The sequence below is a fragment of the Azolla caroliniana genome, unplaced genomic scaffold (genome assembly GCF_043228905.1).
Source record: "Azolla caroliniana isolate FFs.n. ecotype wild unplaced genomic scaffold, voAzoCaro1.0.p SCAF_10, whole genome shotgun sequence".
Taxonomy (NCBI): domain Eukaryota; kingdom Viridiplantae; phylum Streptophyta; class Polypodiopsida; order Salviniales; family Salviniaceae; genus Azolla; species Azolla caroliniana.
In genome coordinates, this window is record NW_028230445.1 from 3228738 (window position 1) to 3251224 (window position 22487).

The 22487-nt window shown below is 38.0% G+C and overlaps 2 protein-coding genes across 5 annotated transcripts in view; both read right to left on the reverse strand.

Moving 5' to 3' along the window:
- Positions 1–832: 832 nt before the first annotated feature.
- Positions 833–4637, reverse strand: LOC147858710 (GDSL esterase/lipase At5g62930-like). 2 transcript variants are annotated; one of them, XM_087326555.1, is made up of 7 exons: positions 4482–4637; positions 4120–4197; positions 3268–3411; positions 2744–2820; positions 2308–2472; positions 2019–2183; positions 833–961 (listed from the first exon to the last, which is right to left on the reverse strand). In XM_087326555.1, the coding sequence occupies exons 1-7, from the start codon at positions 4578–4580 to the stop codon at positions 955–957; spliced, it is 735 nt and encodes a 244-aa protein (XP_087182681.1). In that variant the 5' UTR covers positions 4581–4637; the 3' UTR covers positions 833–954. The 2 variants fall into 2 exon arrangements, with proteins under 2 accessions (XP_087182681.1, XP_087182680.1); XM_087326554.1 differs by lacking the exon at positions 833–961 and having other exon boundaries at positions 1929–2183; positions 4482–4635.
- A 7241-nt stretch (positions 4638–11878) lies between these two features.
- LOC147858711 (exportin-4 protein) overlaps positions 11879–22487 on the reverse strand; it is a 28437-nt gene continuing 17828 nt past the window's right edge. For all 3 annotated transcript variants that reach the window (XM_087325404.1, XM_087325403.1, XM_087325405.1), the window contains 15 exons: positions 22085–22160; positions 21299–21541; positions 21131–21202; positions 19444–19518; positions 18936–19000; positions 18759–18861; positions 18551–18682; positions 18323–18466; positions 18029–18136; positions 17903–17956; positions 17753–17830; positions 17534–17647; positions 17242–17441; positions 12337–12406; positions 11879–12244 (listed from right to left, as the gene is read on the reverse strand). In XM_087325404.1, the coding sequence (XP_087181530.1) occupies positions 12056–12244; positions 12337–12406; positions 17242–17441; positions 17534–17647; positions 17753–17830; positions 17903–17956; positions 18029–18136; positions 18323–18466; positions 18551–18682; positions 18759–18861; positions 18936–19000; positions 19444–19518; positions 21131–21202; positions 21299–21541; positions 22085–22160 (1723 nt within the window). In that variant the 3' untranslated portion in view covers positions 11879–12055. The remainder of the gene's footprint in view (positions 12245–12336; positions 12407–17241; positions 17442–17533; positions 17648–17752; positions 17831–17902; positions 17957–18028; positions 18137–18322; positions 18467–18550; positions 18683–18758; positions 18862–18935; positions 19001–19443; positions 19519–21130; positions 21203–21298; positions 21542–22084; positions 22161–22487) is intronic.

Genomic DNA, 22487 nt, shown 5'->3' on the forward strand with positions numbered 1-22487 from the left:
AAATAAATGATCAAATTGATGTTGTTGACATCTATGTTTACCGATCATATGTTTATCTCGATTCGAAAAGGTGGTCGGATACATTCCATTACTCATATTGAGATAAAATCTACCTATATATGCTAGTTCTTTACATAAACCCATATAAAATCTACCAATCTTCATGGTTGGTTTCGATGTCATCAAAGTAGTCAAAATCTTGAAGGACCACCAAAAGTAGAGAAAGGATAGGCTCTAGGGGGGTGAAAATGGAACAATGTTGATGCTATTGTTTTCCTTAGAGAATAAATGTGGTGGCATAGTGAAACAATAGAATTAAGGTGTCACGGTGGTGTGCTTGTAGTGGACCCATAACATCCGAATGACATTCATTGACATTGTCCACTACAATAGGAGTAGTGGTCTAGTCACATAGCATTGACATGGTTGTCAATGTTTGTATCATTTAGCTAGTCGACAATAGATGGTTGATGGTTGGTTGCTAGGAAACATGTTAATTGGAATTCATTAAGGATGGACACTTGGTTGCTTAAGGATGTTTTGATGAATAGGAGGTATTTACAATGGCACAATTACAAGAGGACTAAAGCTCTACTCTGATTATAAATTGGCTAACAAAGCTAAGAGAGTTGCTACTTTGCTAGCCATTCCAAGTACTACTATTTTCTTTCTATTTATTCCTCCCTTTAGCACTTTCGTCATATTAACGCTTGCTAATTGTGTCAACCACTTTCTTACATATCTTTACTACACTAACTACAACATACCTTAATTCAATAATTCATTGTTATTTGATCCTCAACTAATGTATAGTTATAGGGCCTTCACTTCAAAGCTAGGATCCTTGATTGGGTTGTTCACAATCCAAAATCTTCTTTTGTTGCTTCTATGCATCAATGCTCATGCATTCATTTCCGTTCCACAACCTTCTATTCATACTCCCATCCAAGGCAATCATTGGCTTGTTTGTCACAACTCATGCCTTGAGTGGTACTCCATGACATGCACAACATAGACAGTCACATTGAAAATAGAAACTAGGAGTTGACTGAATATAGGGAAGAAAGAGAGAGGATATGTACAAATATTCTCTCAATGTACCAAAAAGGTTCACACTCCTAAGATTTATGTTGATAAACCTCTCAATTCTTCAAATGTTTTAATAATGTGGAAATGTAAACCTTGTGCTTTGCAGCATTAGCGTTGTGGGGTGATGATGAACCTTACACATTAGATTTCTAAAAACAAGGACTATTAAAATGGCCAAATTTCGCAACATAAGTATTGAAAACAATAACAATTATCAATAATGGTATATATCACTGCAATAAAACAGATAGTCTCAACTTCGGAACCATGTTTTGCAATCCATAGGCCAATTTGTGCTCATGATGCATCTCATATGCCAAATTTAGCCTTGTACTTGACCTCTCTCACACATTCTACTCTGTTCTCTCAGGAAGACTATTCATGCTTTCATATATCCTTCAAGCAGTCAACAATGCCTTTTGTAGTTAACAATGGTATATATCACTGCAATCATACAAATAACCTTGACTTCGTAACCATAATTTACAATCGATAGGCCAATTTGTATTCATGATTTATCTCATGTGCTAATGCTGGCCTCTAGTAGTATTTAATCTCTGTCTGTCTGTCTGTCTGTCTCTCGCACACACATTCAATTCTGTTGTCTCCACATAATGCACAGCAGTTAACTCGGACGTCTATTAAAGCCTTGCTATATCCTTCAAGCCTCTGTATACAGAGTGTAATCAAAAGGGTTTTGGTTCCCAATATGAACTACATCATGGTACCAAACAAGGGTACTTTTATGATATTATATGACATTACTTCACATCTGACGAGGTCTCAAAATTAATTTTCATTTATTGATCGATTGTCGTGAGTGAATATCAATATTAATAACTAGGCAAAGACAAATTATTACAATAATAATAAGCCAATAAATCTGTTTACATAGATTTACAATGGCATTATATATAAAGCTCACTCACAAAATAATATTAGTAAATGTCTTCGACGGATCATCAACATTTACTTCTGAATGTTGTGGAAAATCCCATTTCATTGCTTCAGATGATAAACCTTGGTCATCCAAAACGTTCTGAAGCTTTTCAAAAACAAAGCGATTACCATCCTCACTCAAATGTAGACCATCACTGCGGACAATGTTGTTTTTCCAAAATAAGTAAATTTTTCATCACAATATTTGCCGAAATGATGTTCTTTAAAGAAAGGTGGGAAAAAGTGGATTTTGTTTATAACCAAAACACCCGGCCTCACCTCAAATACGTTGTCTCCCACCCTCGTTTCTCTTGCATGGATGACCATAGCTCTATAACCGGCACCCCAGCTTCAATGGAAACCTCTACGCATGCTTTTGCATAGGTTCCTGTCACTTCATTTGTTCTAGAGGAGATATCGTCTTGTTTAGTGCCATAGTATTTCCTATAGCCAATTAAAAATTACAGACATGAGTCCATAGTTTCAAAGTTGCATAACAAATACCATTTCAGTTAGATACGTTGAGATGAGAACACCAATATATGAATACCCCTACTGGAATATCCTTGGATTTCAAATAAACTACAAGAATACCCCTATGTAGGGTGTGAGGGGCATTCTGGGAATTCTAGAGAGCTTAGGGTTATTCAAGTAAATACCCAACATGTTAGGGTATTTTGGTGTTCTCTTCTCTTTCTCAGCAATGTTGCTATACCATGACTGGATTTGGAAGGCTTTCTCATCAACTGGTGGTGGAGTTAAGAGCACAATGCAGGTTTCCTTGCTTATTCCCTACAAATAGAGGCAGAAACATGGATTAATGTAGGCATTATGGAGCAATGCAGATGAAGATCAATCAGTGAACATAGAATTACACATACAAAGAAGAATTGCAAAAAGAAATGGAGAAAAGTAACATACTATGATAGATGATCTGAAGAAAATGAATTTAACACACAAACATCTTTGCAAAAGAAAAATGGCCAAATGTAGCATAAAGAGAAGAATATTGGAAAGGAGGAAAAAAATGGAATCAACTCAGCATGACGAGAAGTTTTGTGAAATAGAAATAGATCAATGTGCTACCTTAAATACTCACAATATTTGCAAGAAAGATCAATGGATCAACATTTGCATACACAAGATTTTGCAACCACAGAATTGAATACTATTAATTGGAAAATAATTCATGGTGACATTACCACACAGAGAAGGTGATCACGATGATGTCCAGACTACCTTGATGTGTGAGATAAACTTGATGAGATTCTCTTTATACTCTTGTAATGGAACATGTTGATTTCGATGGGCACGATCATCTAAAGCTGCATCATTTGCACCAAAGAAGATGGTAACTAGCTTAGGAGGGGGCTCCAATGATTCCTGACAGACAAAAATAAGTAACAAACAAGTAGAAAAAGATGAAATTAACAAGATTGGTCACACCAGTTGAATGTTAAATTCTTTTTATTTTTCTTAAAATAATACAAAAACCCATTGATGATATCTATTACAATTGCTATGGTCATTATAGCAAGGTTAATCCTCAAAGGTGCTATGAGACTAGTTGACATAGAGGTAAATCCTATCTAGGAACAAGGCACCTACATGCACACCGAGACTAGCCCTCTATGAACTAGGTGTGGACATAAAGGAAAGCCCTCTCTGAATCAGGTGCATGCAATTGATCTGAGACTTTCTGACATCAAGGTAAATCCTCTGTACACAAGATGCCGAGATAAAGACAGCTCCTATGGTGTAGCCACATTGCCAAGACTACCTAGCATAAATTATGCTCCTCTGTGAAAATGTGTTGGCATACATCTAAATCCTGTCTAGGACGATGGTGCCCGCCTTCAGACATGAGATTAATTCCTCTCTGGGGACTAGATGCCCCACAGAAGAATTGACACTAGTTGAAGTAAAGGTGATTCCTGTGTGGGGATAAGCAACTGCTATAGGGATCATGTGCCACCCACAGAGCTAAGTTGCAAATATTCCAACATCCCTGATCCATTTCCATATCCGCCAACATAAACCTATCTATTGTGATAATACTCCATCTCTCTCTCTCTCTCTCTCTCTCCTTACAGATGGAAATATTTTGTCAAGCAGAAAGAGAGCCCAACGTGTGTTGTAGCCACTGAATCCTCGAAGCAGAACATCTGCCTGCAAAAACAAATGCGTAAAAGATTTCCCACACTTAATATGAAGAGAAAAGAAACTGCAGTAATTAAATAGCTCGAAGCTCCACATATCAAGTAAATCTCTCAGCTCTTTCCTCTAATATACCACAACTCTTGTCTCATCTCTTCACTCTAATACACCATTGCTGTCCTCTCATATCTTTTTCTCTAATACACGATCTCTGTTCGCTGATCTCTCTAACATCTGGTTATGATCAAATGGCATTTCCTCTATGGATGGAAGAAAATCAGAAAAACAGTACCGACCTTGCGAGCGTAGGAATTGACGAGAGAAGCTCCCCAGCCATGAGGCGCGAAGGATTGCTGCGTGATGGAGTCACCAAACAAGACGAAACGAGGCCTCATCTCAGATCTCTCTCTCTCTCTCTCTCTCTCTCTCTCTCTCTCTGTTTTCTCTCTGCCTCTACTCTGTCTCCCTCTTTTTGTTTCTCTCTCTTGCTTGTATTGTATTGAGAATGTATGTATGTATGTATGTATGTATGTATATACATGTCATGTATGTATGTATGTATATACATGTCATGTATGTATGTATGTATATGCCATGTTATGTATGTATATACATGGCTCGTGTCTATTCTGCATCAAATCATAAAGAGGGCTGGCGAGGGAATCGCGGCCATAGACGGTGTAGGTCGCTTAGAGGAAGGCGCGTGCGATCTGCACCGTCAGATTTCGATAAGGAAGAACGCGCGAAAAAAAGAGTTGTCAGAGGTCGCCCAACTCTGAGTCGATGGTCGCCCAACCCTGTTAGAGGTCGCCCAACTCTGACTGTTGCAAGTCGCCCAACCATTTTAGGTCACCCAACCTTGACATTTGCAGGTTGCCCAACCGATTGGTCGCCCAACCAAATGTATCATTTCGACCAAAATCTTCAAATAAGCTTGTTCATTACCCTTAAAACTTATAATAACATATCAAACAGTCACAAAATCCAACCTTAAATTATTCAAAATCGACGATCTTTACCATACTTATGTTAAAACAAATAATCATATTAAAACATAAAAGTTAAAAGTTAAAAAACATAAAACTTAAAACAGAGAACATAAATCCACTTTAAACACCGTAAACCCAAATCAAAGGATGACATACTTGAATAAGGAAACTTAAAACATAAATCAACATATGACATACTCCCAAATGCACTTATAAATCAACATAAATCCACTTGAAACACTGTAAACCCAAATGCATTGGTCTGCAAAACCACTCAAGCTATGCTTATGGCTCATCCGGAGATGATGGCAAGATGCGACCACAATTCTTGCAACAATCAACATTTGAGTCCCTTGATCTAAAGGTCAAGGGATCGCAATGCAAGCATCGCATCTTCTCTGTTGCACATATTGGCAACCGCCTCCTAGCTCGACTTGCGCCTCTTTGCATTTTTCTTGTGTGTGCCTTGGAAGTGTTTGGGGAGCTGCCAATAAGATATTGTGAAATGTTGATTGATGCTCCCCTTTTTGCACCAATTGCTTGCTTACGCCCTATGGATCCATGGTCTTCTTCATTGGTTGGTTTCGGTGCACCTAGGTGATACACCAACGTCTGACCTATTTCTTCAATGGACTCCATACATGCCAAAATTGTTGCACGGTCGAGGGATCGTAACCCTTGCCTAAGACATTGAATAGCCCCCTCAACTGTTTGTATTTTCGATTCCCATTCCTCCATTTGTGATGTTATAGGATTTGTCTCCTCGATTGGTTCTACCTTTGTTTCCACTTTCGTCTCTGTGAAATGGTCATTGCGCATATGGGTTTGCATGATCTATAAAAGGCAACGACCCGCATAGATGTGGCATGTGCCTCTCAATAATCATCCTGATGCCGAGTATATGCTTACATTTACTCGTAGGGTCTTGGCAATCACAATATGAACATTGGAGCGATACATTATACCATACATTCGGTTTTGTCAAGCTCAATATTTTAAACCAATATCGGGGCTCGTCCACAATATGCATTGTCGCATCATTAGTTTCATACCTCTCTAGTAGCCTTTCGGCCTCTTTAAGTCTTGTTGTTTGATCCCTACAATTTGCATGTGGTGCAAATCTACCACTCTCACATATTTCTTGTCGTTGCTTGTACCATTCAATAATATTACCCTCGATGCAAATGCCAGTTTGACTGTCCCCAATTAAAACATGCACAAGATTGGTAATTGATCGGTTTATCCTCCCTCTTAAGGCAGTATATTTGATAAACTGCCAATGTCTCTCCACGATATTGGTAGTGTCAACATGTCCGTAATTGAACATTCTACCAAATTTGGGCCATAGTTTCCTCCACACACATGTCAAGCCACACCATCCTCCTTCTATATATTGCTAAACACCTGGCTTGTTTGCATATTCTACCTTTTACACCTCACATTGGGCATTGAATGTGGATTCCGTAATGCATTGCATGAGTTGGCACATCTGATTATAAAGATGGTTTCTCTCAGTTGCACTTACATTTCAACAAGTTGTCCAACCATGCTTTTTTTGCGTGGAAGTGACACAACAAAAGTCGACAATGTGTTTGCGACCTTTGCCCATTTGTAACTATCCAAGATAATCGGTCTGTTGCAATCACATTACTTATGGCATTATATGATGTCCAACTTTTATCGATGACTATGGCATTTGGCCTCACATTGGGCATTCGTGCAAATATGACTCTCAAGCAAGTTTCTAAAGCTACTTGCTCATGGTTAGACCCCTTATCAGAACTACAAATCATGTACCATAATGGGATACCAACTCCCATGGCATTTGGGGCCACAACTGCATATAATGGCAAGCCAAATTGGTTTGTTTTAAACGTGGAGTCGATTGCCCAAGAGTTGTTTATTGACAATCGCTCACACATCTCTAACATCCATTCATCTTGGAGCACCAGGATGAACGGTTGCCTTGTGGGAGATCCATATTCACCAGGCAAGTAGGGTTGGACATGAGCTACCTTCCCAAGATCTCGAAGGGCATAGGCATCTTGCATCATCAAAGACCAATCAATCCCTGACATGGCACTCCCAATTTTTAACTTGTTGGCCATGTTATTGACCTCCTTTGGTATCATAAAGAACCTATAACTCACAAGGTCTAATGGACTAGCCTTGGACTTATGATGTGCTTCCTTATGCATGCTCATCCGTGCCACATGTTGTGCGCAACCAACATCAAAAAGGTCATCTCTACAACAACTTATAATATTTGGGGCCACTGGCAGATAGTACGCATCTGGTCTACTTTCCGGTACATGACCCGTATGAGGTCCATATATTGAAACGGTCACTGTCCCATGGTCAACCCCACCATTCATTCGAGTGTTCACATGAAAAGTACACCCACATCGAGATGAATGCTTTCTACGTCGAGTGCATGGATATTGCTTGTTGGCCACACCGCATCGGTGACAATTATACCTAGTCACATGTGCACCCCTTGTGATCCCTGTACGGAAGCGTGTGTGATACCTCAATTGAACATCTATGGGCGTATTATCAACCCTATGTGCCTCTATCTTGATCACTTCTATGGGTCTAGACATTTTATATTTCACGACACTTGTCCCCTCCATGTCAGATGGAGTTAACCTCGACATAACTTGACAACCACATTGGTTAATCACCGCTTTCACAAACGCACTAGGGATCCCATGGTCACGAAGGTCATTGGATCAAAGTCTCTTTAACTCTGACAGAGTACTGGTCAAAGAACGGTGCGATGCGCCACAATGTGACGCCAATACTATCTCCCTCCATTTTTCTACGTGCGTAATCTGAAGATGAGGCGATGCCTTAAGGTGTATTGCATTCTCATTTCTAAGCGTGAGACGACTCTTCATGCGCCTCCATGCATGTAAATTAAGAGGTGCACCCCTTGCGAGTGGCTTAATGTTTCAAATGTTACCTTAACTTGACCCAATAAATCTTTAAGCATTAAATCATACATACCTCTAGTGAACGCAAAATACCTCGCCGAACAGTACATGAAGGGATCAACCTCCTTTGCCTCTTCTTCGGATGAAGCCGACTCATAGTCTTCGGATGTAGACGAATCCAAGTCTTCGTCAATGGTTGCGGAGTATGGTGATGCATAACCTGTCGAATACGAGTGTATAATGGCCGTATTCACACTGTCCCCTTGGACAACCCACGTTTGGACTATTTCTGTAAATAGCACAAAGGGCAGTTGCCCTAGGACAGTCACTATATGAAGTGACTTTGTAACCTGTTAGTAGTTGCTGGTTGTAATTCTTGTAGTTGTTGCTAATGAGAAATAAAACCCTATTTCTTTGTGCCTATATCTCTCTCTCTCTCTCTGTGCGTTGTCGTGATGTGGCATGTCTAGTGCGAGAAAAACTCAAAAATTGAGGATCCACACACATTTCACGAATACTTGTAAAAATGAAAATAAATAAACCTAGGTCACAATGGCATTGAGTGCATGTAGAGGGTTGCAAGCAGGATTTGAACCTTGCACCTCTAAGGTAAGAGGCAATTACCTTACCACTAAAGCTACTACGAAGTGCTTTAGATATTCTATATTTCTTTCTCATATTCAGTATTCCGTAGGAAACAAACGAACAAAACTGTGTACACAAAACCACGGTTTTAAGCCCATGGTTTCCTGCATGTCACAAAGCAAAACTGTGTGCACAGAAACCATGGCTCCAAGCCCATGGTTTTGTGCATGGACAAACCTATAAAACCCCTAATACGGCTTGTGTAAGGGGGGGCTCAATATGATATGACCATCATCATCACCATCAATAATATAAGCTTCTATTTCTTCTTCTTCGCATCTATCTTGTAATTATTTATCTACTTCTGAAAGTGTACAATCTTCAATCTTCTCAAGTGTAATAGGTCTTCCTCCAATCTTACATTCACATCGTCCTCTTCTCAATACCTTGACGGACATCCTCCTTGGTCCAAGACCCCGGTGGTCCCGCTCAAGCGAAGCACGCTCGCACGCGCATCTTCGCGACAGCGTATCTAGTGTTAACTCGAATACGCAGATTCTTCACCATCACAGACGTTGTTTGCTCTTCCGCATTGACGGCCTTGCCACCAACATTTGGCATCAGAGCATTGGAGGTTCTTCAACCCGATGCCAGTCGTCATAGTACACCACACAACATTCCGTTTTTCTTTTTCCTTGAAGAACAGATTTTTTGCGCCTTCTTCCTTATCGAAATTCGATAGTGCAGATCGCACGCGCCTTCTCTGAGCAACCTGCACCGTCTGTGGCCGCGATTCCCTCACCAACCCTCTTTATGATTTGTGTCATAATAGACATGTCGATATACATGTCATGTATGTATGTATGTATGTATATGCCATGTTATGTATGTATGTATGTATATGTCACGTTATGTATGTGTGTGAATATGTGTGTCATGTGAAGCTTGTGTCTATTTGCACCTAAATCATAAAGAGGTCTTCCTGGTGAGGGAATCAAGTCGCTCAGTAGAGGGCGTGGTGCGATCTGCACTGTCCGATTTGGATTAAGAAAAAACATGCCAAAATAAAAAAGTTGTTAGTAGCCACCCGGCTCTGACACCCTTAGTCACTCGGCTACTCGTGAGTCCCCCCACCTATCACAAGTCGTCGCCCAAATGTGATCAGCCGACCAAATGTGTCACCCAACAAAATGTGGTCACCTAATTGATACAACAAGTCGTATAAAACCTTGAAACCTGTCATTTTTCATATTTTTTAAATGAGATTGTCAAGGTTTTGTAGAAGGAAAACAAAATCGGCCAGCCAACTGTCGAAGTGCATTTTAGCCTCAAGCTTGTGCACTTGAAATTCCTATGGTGCATCCGATTGTAGAAATGTTCCATTTGCTCTATTCTTCAAACTATGAGATCTTGAGGAATTGATCTAATCCAAGAAAAGTTTCCATTGTTTTAATCTTAACACAATGAATTCAAGTCTAATTTATTCGATCAAGGGAAGCTTTATTAGTAAAGCTTATGATTTGTAACTGTCACTCACTACTTGAATCTAGATCAATAGATCTCACACATAGACGATTTCACAAGTCTTGAGTAATGGATCTCATAACATGAAAATTTCTGTCATTTTCACCTTTACATTTTGATTCAAATCTTAAATGTGGATCTAATCATATAAAAGATGTTTTAATTCTAAACTTCAAGTTGTGGGTTCTAGTCTCAAGTATTGGATCCAATCTTAGAGAAGTTTCCATCCTTTCAATCTTCATGCCATGAAAACTTACAATTTCCATACCTCTAGGGTTAAAAAGAATACCAATGTCTAAAGCTAATAGTAATAAAGTATAGAAATCGTTACACTGAACAAAGAAAGCATATGTAGCACTATAAAGAAGAAGCCATTGCACATGAGCAACACTAGCATTATGTAAGGCTCACGATAGCATCTTCTCTTATCAATAGCATTGCATTCACACAAAATTGGTATTCTCCTTGAGATGTGGAATGTGATTTATAAAGGTAAGTAGCTTACATGATTTCCAAATTAAAGATGTGACAATAAATTGTAATGAATAAAACATTAAACACATTGTTCAAGACTTGAATATACAACCTTCAAGTTGGTAGGCCTAAAGTTAACCTTCAATGCTGTATCAATAAATATTGACTAGGATATTTTAAGCACACTATTATATATAAATGAGCTGTAAAACCCTAGAAATTTATAAAGTTTTTAATGGGCAATGAAATACCCAAATCATGCACCACATCAATCAATGAATATTTTCCTTTGATGTAGAATGAAGACAAAAAATATGATAGATGATGTCACATCCACAATAATTAGGACTCAAAGGTTCTGATAATTAGGACTCAAATAGTTTATGATGCTCAGAAAGGAACTTTCACAGGAACCATAATGTCTAAATGTTCAATATGAGCATTATTGTCTAAGAACTGACCCTTTGTTTCCATACTTTTTGTGAATCTAATAATACCAATATTAGTGAAAGGGAATCAAATGGTTGAGTTAATTGATATTGAGTATCATAATAGATAGCAGAAGCAGGGTTGATGAGAATACACATGAATACCCCTAGTTTTTCATTTCAGTTGATTCATCCGCTTTCACTCATTTTCCAAGATACATACAGAAAGAAAGAGTGTTTAATTATTTCAAAATTTCTCCATATAATTGAAAGTCTGATTGATACATAAGAAGTTTGTGCTACTGGCTACCATGATTCGTGATAGATGAAATTAACAGTAGAGTAGAGACTAGATGATGTTATTTCAGGTACTTCAAAGAGATATTATCCATGTACTTCTGAAGTTCCATTGAATTCATAGCATGACAATCTTCCATTCAAGGCATATCAAAAAAGCATCCTTTGAGCAAGATCCTTCAAGAGTAAAATCATAATTAATAATAATCTTACTCTTCCATGTGACCACATGAGAAAACTAGACTTGCTCACCCCAGTAAATAAGAGATACAACATTGATATGATTCAATTCTACTATGACATAGCTTGCTGCCATTATGTTATATTATTGAGTTGTTTTGCAAAAATATACACTCTTGTGGATACCAGGGATACAAAGGTAAACATTAATGGGTCGGTTGAAACCAAGAATATCTATAAATGAGATTCCAAGCATGTATTCATGATCTACAACATTCAAACTATATTATAATATTACAGTTTTTACTAAGAACCACCATCAAAATATTTTTGTACATAGGCTCGCATATGAATACTCTTTCGTGCCTAGACACTTACAAAACTGTTCTACAACTATAATACAAGAATGAATTTATGAAGAAAATCTTGGTCAAAGAATTTGATAAAATATCTGGAATTATCTCACACGAAGAAAACCACGAACTTCAGCAAGAAAAATATAGAGATTTTCACGGAACCTTCGACGATTCCCACGATCAAGAGATGTCGTCAATTGATTTCCTGATATAAGCATATGAAATGCTGCAGTCAATCTGTTCTGAAGCATGATATTTTGTTGCTCCCTTAGAAGGTCATTTGCTAGTGTCTAATGAAACACCAAAAACAATGAGTTTAATTTATGGATGCATGGGTCATTGTCATATGAATCATGAAGGACAACATACAAATGACTTTAACCTGATATAATGTAGTATTGCAAAGGATAAGTGGAAACAAAGCATCTGCTGCTGCATCTACTAATTCGTTGCTGTGAAATGACCGAAGACATTATTACAAAGCCTTTCTTGTTAATACATTGTAATTATTGTTGAGAATGATTAAATTTATCGCCAAACAGCTAGCCAACCCCAACGGCTAGTTATCCAACACCTTGACTTCTACAATATGGAGGACGTGGACAAACTACAGGTTGCGGTTGTGGGGGCCGAAGATGTGGAAGAGGTCACCGAGCAAACCTTATGGTAGCAGAAGAAGAGGACGGAGCTAAGGTGGTGTTCACCGAAGAGGATCAAGCTCTCTTAGAAAAACTTAGGAGGAAGCAAAGAGCTGCATTCATACAAAGGGGTAATGCTGCTACCTGTGCTTATTCCGCCAAAGGTACTAGTAACACACATATTCTTACTCTACACCAGAATGGATAATTGATTCTGGTGCATCTAGGCATGTGATGGGTAATTCTAGCAAGTTCTTCACATATACTCACTTAGCAATACCAGAAAGCATTCAAACTGCTGATGGTACAACACAACTTGTAGTTGGTATAGGTACAATGAAATGTACCGACTCTGTGACATTGTCTAATGTATTGCATGCTCCTTTCCCAGTAAACCTATTATCCATAAGTTCTATCATACTCCAACTAAAATGTGTTGTTTCTTTTGATATTCCCAAGGTGACATTCCAAGAGAAAGGGACAGGTCGGAGACTTGGGACTGGCACATGGCATAATGGACTATGGTATTTGGATCGTGAAGGGCTGGATTCAGCATTAGCATCTATGGTCGAGGGAATAGATGTAAGGGGGTCTAAAATGAGTTGTGCAGACTTGTTGATGCTTTACCACCAACGTATGGGAGATACCTCTTATGGGGTTTTGAGTCAGGTGTATCCACACCTTTTTGAAAAGGCTGATAAATAGAAACTTGTTTGTGATGCATGTGAATTTGGTAAGCTTACTAAAAGCTCATATGTTAGTTCAGGTCATAGGACTCCCCATGCGTTTGATGTGATACACTCCAATGTTTGGGGACTGTATTCCACAAGTTCTATTAATGGATATAGATATTTTGTCTCTTTCATTGACTGCTTCTCTTGTTCAAACTCAATATGGTGTTGTAGTAAAGGCGTTGAGGTCTGATAATGGAACAGAGTATGCTAACATTATGTTTAGGGCATACTTGTCAGATCAAGGAATACAACATCAAACTACATGCCCATATATACCATATATACCAGCACAAAATGGAGTAGCAGAGAGGAAGAATAAACATCATCTAGAGGTAACAAGAAGCATGATGATTTCTATGAATGTACCAAAGCAGTTGTGGGGACGGGCAGTTTTGACGGCTGCTGCATTGATCAATAGAATGCCCTCTAGAGTATTGGAGTGGAAGTCTCCCCGTGAGTTGTTGCAAGGAGATAACTCTGGGATCCTTCCTTTGAAGTTGTTTGGATGTGTGTGTTTTGTAAAGGACAGTTGACCATCTGTAGGAAAGCTTGATCCTAGAGCTGTGAAATGTGTATTTGTGGGATACTCTGCCACACAAAAGGGGTAGGTACGTTTGTTGGAGTCCAGTGGAGAAGAGATTATTTGTGAGCATGGATGTGCATTTCCAAGAGTGGGAGCCATATTATAAACAAGAGGTAACTTCAGCCTTTGATGACTTGATTGAGACTGAAAATATGAGGGAAGGAGATAATGGTGAGAGGTTGCTAAAAATAGGATCAATTCCTTTGTTGATCCCTACACTGGCTGAGAAACAAGTGAGCGTCGGAAATGAGGAAGAAGAAGGAAAAGAAGACGAGGAACCTGCATATGTTGGGACTCAAGTGGAGGGGGAGCTAAAGGTATACCCGGAGGAAGAGGCAAGAGGAAGGAAATATGAACACGTCTACAGTGCCACTTGTGCCATCAAGTCCCATGTCCGGACTTGCCTCGACTTCTGAAATACCTATAGAACTCCCAAACCCAGAAGCCACATGTGATATAATTTCCTCTCCTCCTATAGTGGTTAGGAGGACCTCTCGCCGTAATGCTGGAGTCGCTCCTAATCGTATGGTTTTCCTCATGATATTGCTCAGTTTATCTCTTATTCTAACATATCAGCTACACATAGAGCATTCATTGCATCATTAGACTCTATCACTTTACCCAAGTGTCGGCAGGTTGTTAAAGAAGATCCAAGTGGAAAGCAGCTATGCAAGAAGAACTGGGACCTCTTGAGAAGAATAAAACTTGGGAGATTGTATCACTACCACTAGGAAAGAAGTCGGTTGGGTGCAAATGGGTATTTACAATAAAACAGACCCCAAAGGGCAAAATCGATCATTACAAGGCACGATTAGTGGGTGGCTAAGGGATATAATCAGACATATGGCATTGATTATGATGAGACTTTTGCACCTGTAGCGAAGATGAGCACTGTTAGAACACTTATTTCCTTAGCATTGAAAAAGGATTGGAAATTACATCAATTAGATGTAAAAAATGCATTCCTTCATGGAGAGTTGATGGAGGAAGTGTACATGGATATCCCCCCCAGGCTTTCGTACAATTCAAACAGTAGGCAAGGTGTTTAGACTAAGGAAGTCGCTTTATGGACTGAAGCAATCTCCTCAAGCCTGGTTTGACAGGTTAAGAAGGGCTATGGTGGGTATGGGATACCAGCAAATCAATGCGGACCATACCGTGTTTTTCCGACAACAAAAGGAGCATACTACATTACTTGCTGTGTATGTGGATGATATATTTATCACTGGTAACAATGAAGGAGAAATTGCCCAACTGAAGGTGCAACTAGGTAAAGAGTTTGAGGTGAAGGATATAGGGTTGCTACGATACTTTCTTGGAATTGAAGCAGCTCGTGGGGCAAGAGTTGCTCTATCTTAGCGAAAATATGCATTAGATCTTTTCACAGAAACTGGAATGTTGGGTTGTAGGCCTGTAGCATCTCTAATTGACCCAAAGATTAAGTTAACTGAACTTGCAGGAGAGAAAGTTGATCGTGAAAGATATCAAAGATTGGTAGGTCGGCTGATTTATTTGACTCACACTCGTCCAGATATTTCATTTGCAGTAAGTGTGGTGAGTTGCTACATGCATGATCCGAGGAAATATCATATAGATGCAGTGTACCAAATTTTGAGATATCTCAAAGGTGCCCCAAGGAAGGGATTGAACTTTAGAAAACATGGTCATTCTAACATTGAGGGCTATTGTGATTCTGATTGGCCTAATTGTGCTGATCATAGTACGTAAAATTCGTGTTCGTCTGCTATATCATTCGTTTTCCTACGTTGGAAAACGAACACGAATAATATTCAAATATTCGCGTGTTTTTTTTGTTTTTTCCCTCTTTTTCCCCCTTTTCCCCTTTTTCCTCTGCACATCAACGCTACACTCTCCTCTCCTCCCCTTTTCCCCCTTTTCCTTGAACGATCTGCTGCTTGCATCGTGCACACTAGTCACTAGTGAGTCAGTGACTACACATCTTCTCCCGGCATACCAACAAGATTCAGGTATGTTTAGGGTTAATAATAGGGTTTAAAGTTGTTTAAACTTTAGGCCTGTAATTTTTTATGTATGTAGTACAGAAATTTCTGTAATTTTTCACTAAATTCTGTAATATTTTTAAAATTTCTGTAATTTTTGTAATTTCTGTGTAATTTCTGTATAATTTTTGTAATTTCTACGTCATGTCTTTGTAATTTCTGTAATTTTTCTTTTATTTGCTCTATAATTTCTGTAATTTTTCTATAAAGCTTGTAATTGCTTTAATTTTTCTATAATTTCTATCATTTTGAAGTAATTCGTGTAATTTCTATCATTTTTCTATATTGTTATTAAGAAGGTAATGTGTTTTTGTTTGCAATTTTAAAAAAAATATTTACCTTATTTATCCAAAAGTATGGTATTTATCATTCTTCGAAGGTGTTTACCATTCTCGAACACGAATGCACGAATGGTACATATGGTTCATACTATGGTGCTGATGATAGGAAATCCACATCAGGATACTGCATGTATGTTGGGGGCAATCTGGTCTCTTGGAAGAGTAAGAAACAGTCGGTAGTAGCAAGGTCAACAGCAGAAGCAGAATATAGAGCTATTGCTGTAGGAGTTGGGGAGATGTTGTGGCTGAGAAATTTCCTGGTAGAACTAAAGATGAATCAAGAAAATCAGATGAAGCTGTGTGTGGTCTGACAATAAGTCAGCCATTAACATTGCCCCCAACAATCCGGTACAGCATGATTGGACCAAGCACATCAAAATCGACAGATTCTTTATCAAGGAGAAGCTTGATCGTGGAATACTAAAATTGAGTCATGTTTCTACTGAAGATCAAGTAGCAGATTGTCTTACGACGGGATTTGGGCCAGTAAGTCTTTCTAGATTGTGTGACAAGATGGGCTTAGTTGATATCATCTTTCGCCCATCTTGAGGGGGAGTGTTGAGAATGATTAAAGTTATAGCCAAATGGCTAGCCCAACGGCTAGTTATCCCAACAGCCAGATCTTGGCCTTTAAGAGGAACCTTCTCCTCATGTAAAGGTGTTTTCTCTCTCCTGTTGTGACAATATGTATATTCTTGAGAATAAAGGTGTTTTTCTCATTTTTCAATAATTACAGCTTATTATTTTGCTATGTTAGTTTTGGTTTGTTAATCTACAGGAGAATAACTAAGAACCACCTGAAATGATAACAAAAAAGAGACGTATGATTATACCTAAACACAAGAATTTAAACAAAAAATATATATGGAGAAACACATATAATAACGAGCTCTGAATATGTGAAAATGAGTTTCACATAAAAGTGAGCATAATAAGAGACAGAAAAATATGAAAATGTAATGTGTGTTACCTATAGTCTTCAAAAAGAAGGTATTGCATGAGCGATCGAAGGAAGTGAGCAAGAACACCCTCATGTTGTACAGCACCATTATTATCCGATGCTCCAATTGCGTGAAAACCCAACCCTTCCTCGCCCTTACAAATGGCATGATAATGATAAAATGCAATAGCATTTAATGCAGTTAAAGATGTGTTCACAACCTCAATGTCCTGCATAAATTATGATATATTACTCTTTTGAATCACTACTCAATAAGGAAATTCAATTAGACAAGTCCTTCCTACAGTAGCAGAAATGTTACCTGATGCCGCAGGCCATAGTCGAGAGTGCTCACAATTTGACCAAAAGCCTCCTTGGATAACTTGGCTATTTTATCTGGGTAAACTTCAAGCATATGTGCAAGGAGAGTAAAATACTGCAAAAAACAAAATCCATGACCTTATAATACTAAAACTGCATGTGCAGTTTTTGAATTGCTATTTCATCACTGATATAAATTTCAAGGCAAATACAAACAAACCTGTCGACACAATTTTGGATATTTCAGCAGATCAATGGAAATGAGAGGTATGATAATGTGTAGACCCAAATAGACTACCTATAGAAAACAGGATTAACTAAAGTCCATATGGTCAAACATCATTAACTAAATAAAAACCGGTTGAAGCACCTGGGGAACATCAGGATTCTCAGATTCATTTCTTCCGTCTGATGCAAAGTCAATCTGGACCATGATGATCAACATACCCAATCAGAATTCTCCACTTGGTGAAAAAAGAGAGTTTTGAGGCCTTACCAAATCTTTAGAGCTCAAATGGGTTAGTAATTGCAGCAATGCTCGCAAATCTTTGTATTTCTCCACCTGGCTCTCAGTATATAGGCTCTTTGACGTACTCAATGACACCTAGAGATTCATCATTTATAAGATTTTGGTGCTAAAAATACAGCTACATCAATTGTATCATACTTAAGATAACGTGAAATACTATATAGATCATACAATGCATTCACATTCACACATACAAGCATGCAAGCATATCAGACAACGAATCAATAGAGGTTACATTCATCTGCAGAAGGTGTAGTATACTTTTCCAATGTTATGTGTAGAATAAATCTGAAGTAGCCGCAAAGAGAAGCTGAAAAGAACTGCCGTTTCCTTAGCTTCCAAAAATGCAACTTGCCCATCCACCCAATCCACCACAAATTTCAGAAGAACATAGACCACTGACGGCTACAATAAAATTGGAGGTAAGCTTAGTAATTTGCAAGACAATTTATTGACACGAAATGAGAATTTAAAAGTTTCTGCCAATACTTGGTTCTTGTAAGCCTCAAGAAATATAAGCATAGGATCCATTACTGCAGCACCAATATTGAACATTGCCTTCTGACTTCTTGGCATTGTAGCTCGAGCTGCTCCACGTAATCTTTCCATTAAAGTAATAACCTGTAACAGTCCACAAACAACATCATAAAGAATAGATAAAATCAGCTGATCGTCCTTTCCTTTAAAAAATCCTCACCATGACAATAGCCTCTGGTTTTTGAGCAAAAGTGTTCAGATCTTTGCTATGTGCTATTTCAATTAGCTTAGCATTGATGGGGGAAAACAAGTCCATTAAAAACCTGCAAAATGAACTTTTATCTGTTAATATTACACATAATTGTAGGAGAAACAACAAAGAGCAGGAAATACTTACTGGTTTGTTGCCTCACTACTACTTAAACCAGTTGCTGATCTGCATAGCACCTCTGCAAGTCCACGCTTTTGGTAGAAAGAATTTAAATTGAAATTAGTCACTTTCTATACAATGAAATTTTAATATCATTAATATAATGTCAGGGGACAAAGAATTCTCTAACTTTCTGTGACAGTCAAGGACAGATAGTGAGCACAATAGTATACAGTATCAGCAATTCTACAATCCACGATCCTGCAATTCTACACTACAATCTACCATTTCATTTCCAATATCAGCAACAAAATCCGGTTTTATATAAATGCTTCCATTCCAGATCTATGTAACGAAAACTTTTATGTTATGTTATACTCTTTATTTCTATCTTCCAGTTTAAATCTTTCCACAGAAGATGACTTAACTACTCTGACATCGAGTAAATCATAACAAAATAATTGCGAATTCTAGATTATAAAGGTACAACGGAAGAAAGTTAGCTCTGACACAACATTCTACACCGAATACAAACCTGAATAGTAGAAGGAAGAACTAGCAAAGTTTGATCCAGATACGCAAATGCCTTTGTAAGATTTTGCCAAGTCTCCTGGTTTAGAATTAGAGAAAACTGAGTGCATGAACAAAATCAAAATTGAAAACAGCATTGCAAACTTAACAGTATGTAATTGTGTTTACCACACAACATGACTGCGTCAATAAATATAACCGAGTTGGTAAAATTTTACTATTCAGTGGTATTGTCCTTTACCAGAAAAACCGCACCGTTTTTTTAATGTCTCAAATTTTCAACCAAATGAAGATGCAGACGAGTAATATGGTACACTCATTCAAGGATCCCTGGTACAATTTAATGTTGGTTGAAATGCACAAATTTAAAATAAAGGGATCACACATACCTTTATAATTGATGCTTACAGAAAAACGAGGAGGAAAAGAGAAATTTTGGTCATGAATCACTATTTTGTTGATGATGTTTGTCCACTCAAGGACATGGTTGCGTGGAGTGGAGTACAATAGAGAGTTTTCCTGATCATGATTGGCACTAAATTGCTCAAGTTAACAACTTACCATCTTTGGCACAATATATTTTCTTGTCCTTCACAGTTTACAGAGGCAATGCCCTCTCCCTGGAAAAATAAGATACCATACACTTTTGGCCTGTGTCTTCTCTCTTAAAGACTTTTGTGTTTAGATCCTGGATGTTCTGAATATTCAAAAGATAGCCATTTACATTCTCGTGAAGCAATCTTGGTTCTCACACACACCTCTACAAACTTTTGCCGTATCAAATAGAAACTGTGGCATTAAATAGTTTGGATAGTATTTATCTCTGACATCATTTCACAATTGGGACAGAGCAGTTTCATAGGCCAAAGGAAAGCATTCCACGTGTGAAAATGGTTATAAGTAATAATACTGTTGCAAGGAGGTGGTTACCTTTGGACATTTACGTAGCTAATGAGTTAAAAATTCATCAGCACATACATAAGTAGAAAGTCTATGTACAACATCGCCACACGACTCTTTACTTTTCGATGCAAAAAGTCTTTCATATTGTTTTTACTCAACCTTCCACCAAAACAATGGTTTTAGCATGTTTTTTCACACTATACTTTGATCTCATAATCACCTTCATGGTTTGCCATACAAATGTCACTACAGACACAGATAAACATACATATAATGATCACTAATCTGGGCATTACCACAAAGTCTAATAATAATGATACACTAGGAAAACAGTTATTAAAAGACATCTATATGAACGAAATGATGAGTGTGTTATTGAGTTATCTTGAATTCTTTATACAGCACCAATTCTTCTTTATCTTTCTTCTCCACAGATTATCATGTTTCCTATCCATAACAAATACAAATAAACCCATAAGAGAGAATATTCTCTAACTTTTAGTTATTGCAACATAATATATGTGCATGAAGTGTTCCTATCCTTATGCTTAGTTCAAAACCCACACCTGTAAGTGCACCCACTCTATGATTTCATTGGGAACTGCCGCCACATATCAAAACATAGTGCTTTTAAAAGGAACACTCCCACCAATCTACACAGAAGGCTTACTATATTATGCTTTTTATATGGAACACTTCCATTGACCTACATAGCAGGTTTACTATTATTAATGCTTTTATCTGCATTCGCAAGAAATCATAGCAAAATAAATGAAAGTATTACTCACTGACTGAACAAGGTAACTGCAAAGGTTACGTCTTCGTGCAAGTGCTGGAAGAAACTGGAAACAAGTTATTTCCTGTGGACATAAGACAAAGTTGAATTGGGAAATCCTGTTTGAAAATCAGCTTCCATAGTAACCACCTTTAACAAGTAGAAAGAAGTTTGGAATTACCAATAAGCTCTTTTCCCCTGGCCAGCATGTCAATGCAACAACTGCCAGTCTAACCAGACATTCTAATGCAGACCTACCATCCCCTTGCTCACTAAAGGCAACCACGACTGGATGTCTTTCAGTTGCTATGGCCGTTTGTTGAACTTCACTCTCTGTGCCGGATGGAGTCGAGTTTGGACCTCTTCCAGCATCCATAGGTAAAAGATAGGTGTCAACCCACCGAGCAAAGAACCATACAATCGCCTGCAAAGAACCATCATCATAATTATCTTAAACATTTGCAAATTATGTGACCCGGAGACCAGGAGTTTCAGATGCTTTAATTCCTCCATGCAAATTCATTTGGCTAGAGGATTGTCTACTAAACAGACTAAAGAGACTCAGGTGAGTGTCAACTACTTCTCGGTTCAAAGAGCAGCTTCACATTAACTTATATGCATGATTCACATTTAACACATGTTGGAGTCAATATTCAAGTAGATACATGATTCTCAATAGTCTACTGACGCATTTCAAAATTCCCACTTTTACTAATCATTTCAAATTTCCACATGCAACTTTTCAGCTCCAAAGATATGACAACACAATCTTATTGAAGATCAGATGTGGCATGATGATCAGAAAATATGTAAAGCACTAGAGGAAATTCATGGAGACTTGGCATTGATAAAGTATCATTCAACTCATTACCCCTTGGGTCCTCAGACATCAGGTTTCAGACAATGCTCATGCACAAATACTGATAGAATATCTTACACTATTCAATAAGGAAGGTTAAAGTAATACCTCCATTAAACGAGCACTAAAAAATGATCTTCCTGAACACAGATCCAGACTCCTCTGGGCTAATGAAATAGCTGACCTGTGTATTATCAAACCATGCTCCATCAAATAATGGGCAAAATAAATTTGAAACATAGACAAAATCTCAACCATTAACAATACAAAAAGTATTCTTTTCTGTTTTAAACTGAAAGTTGTTTTATTAGGTGCCATTCCGAAATGCAATTATAAAACCATTTAAATTGTTTCCAAAAGACATCCAATACAACTTTAAAAGCAAAGATTTCATTACATCAACCAAAAAGGCAAACATCAGGATAGTATGTTGACCCAGCTACTCCTGTTTATCTCAAATTTATCAATGGTAACTCCTGTTTATCCAAAGAATAGCACACAAGAGTTTGCT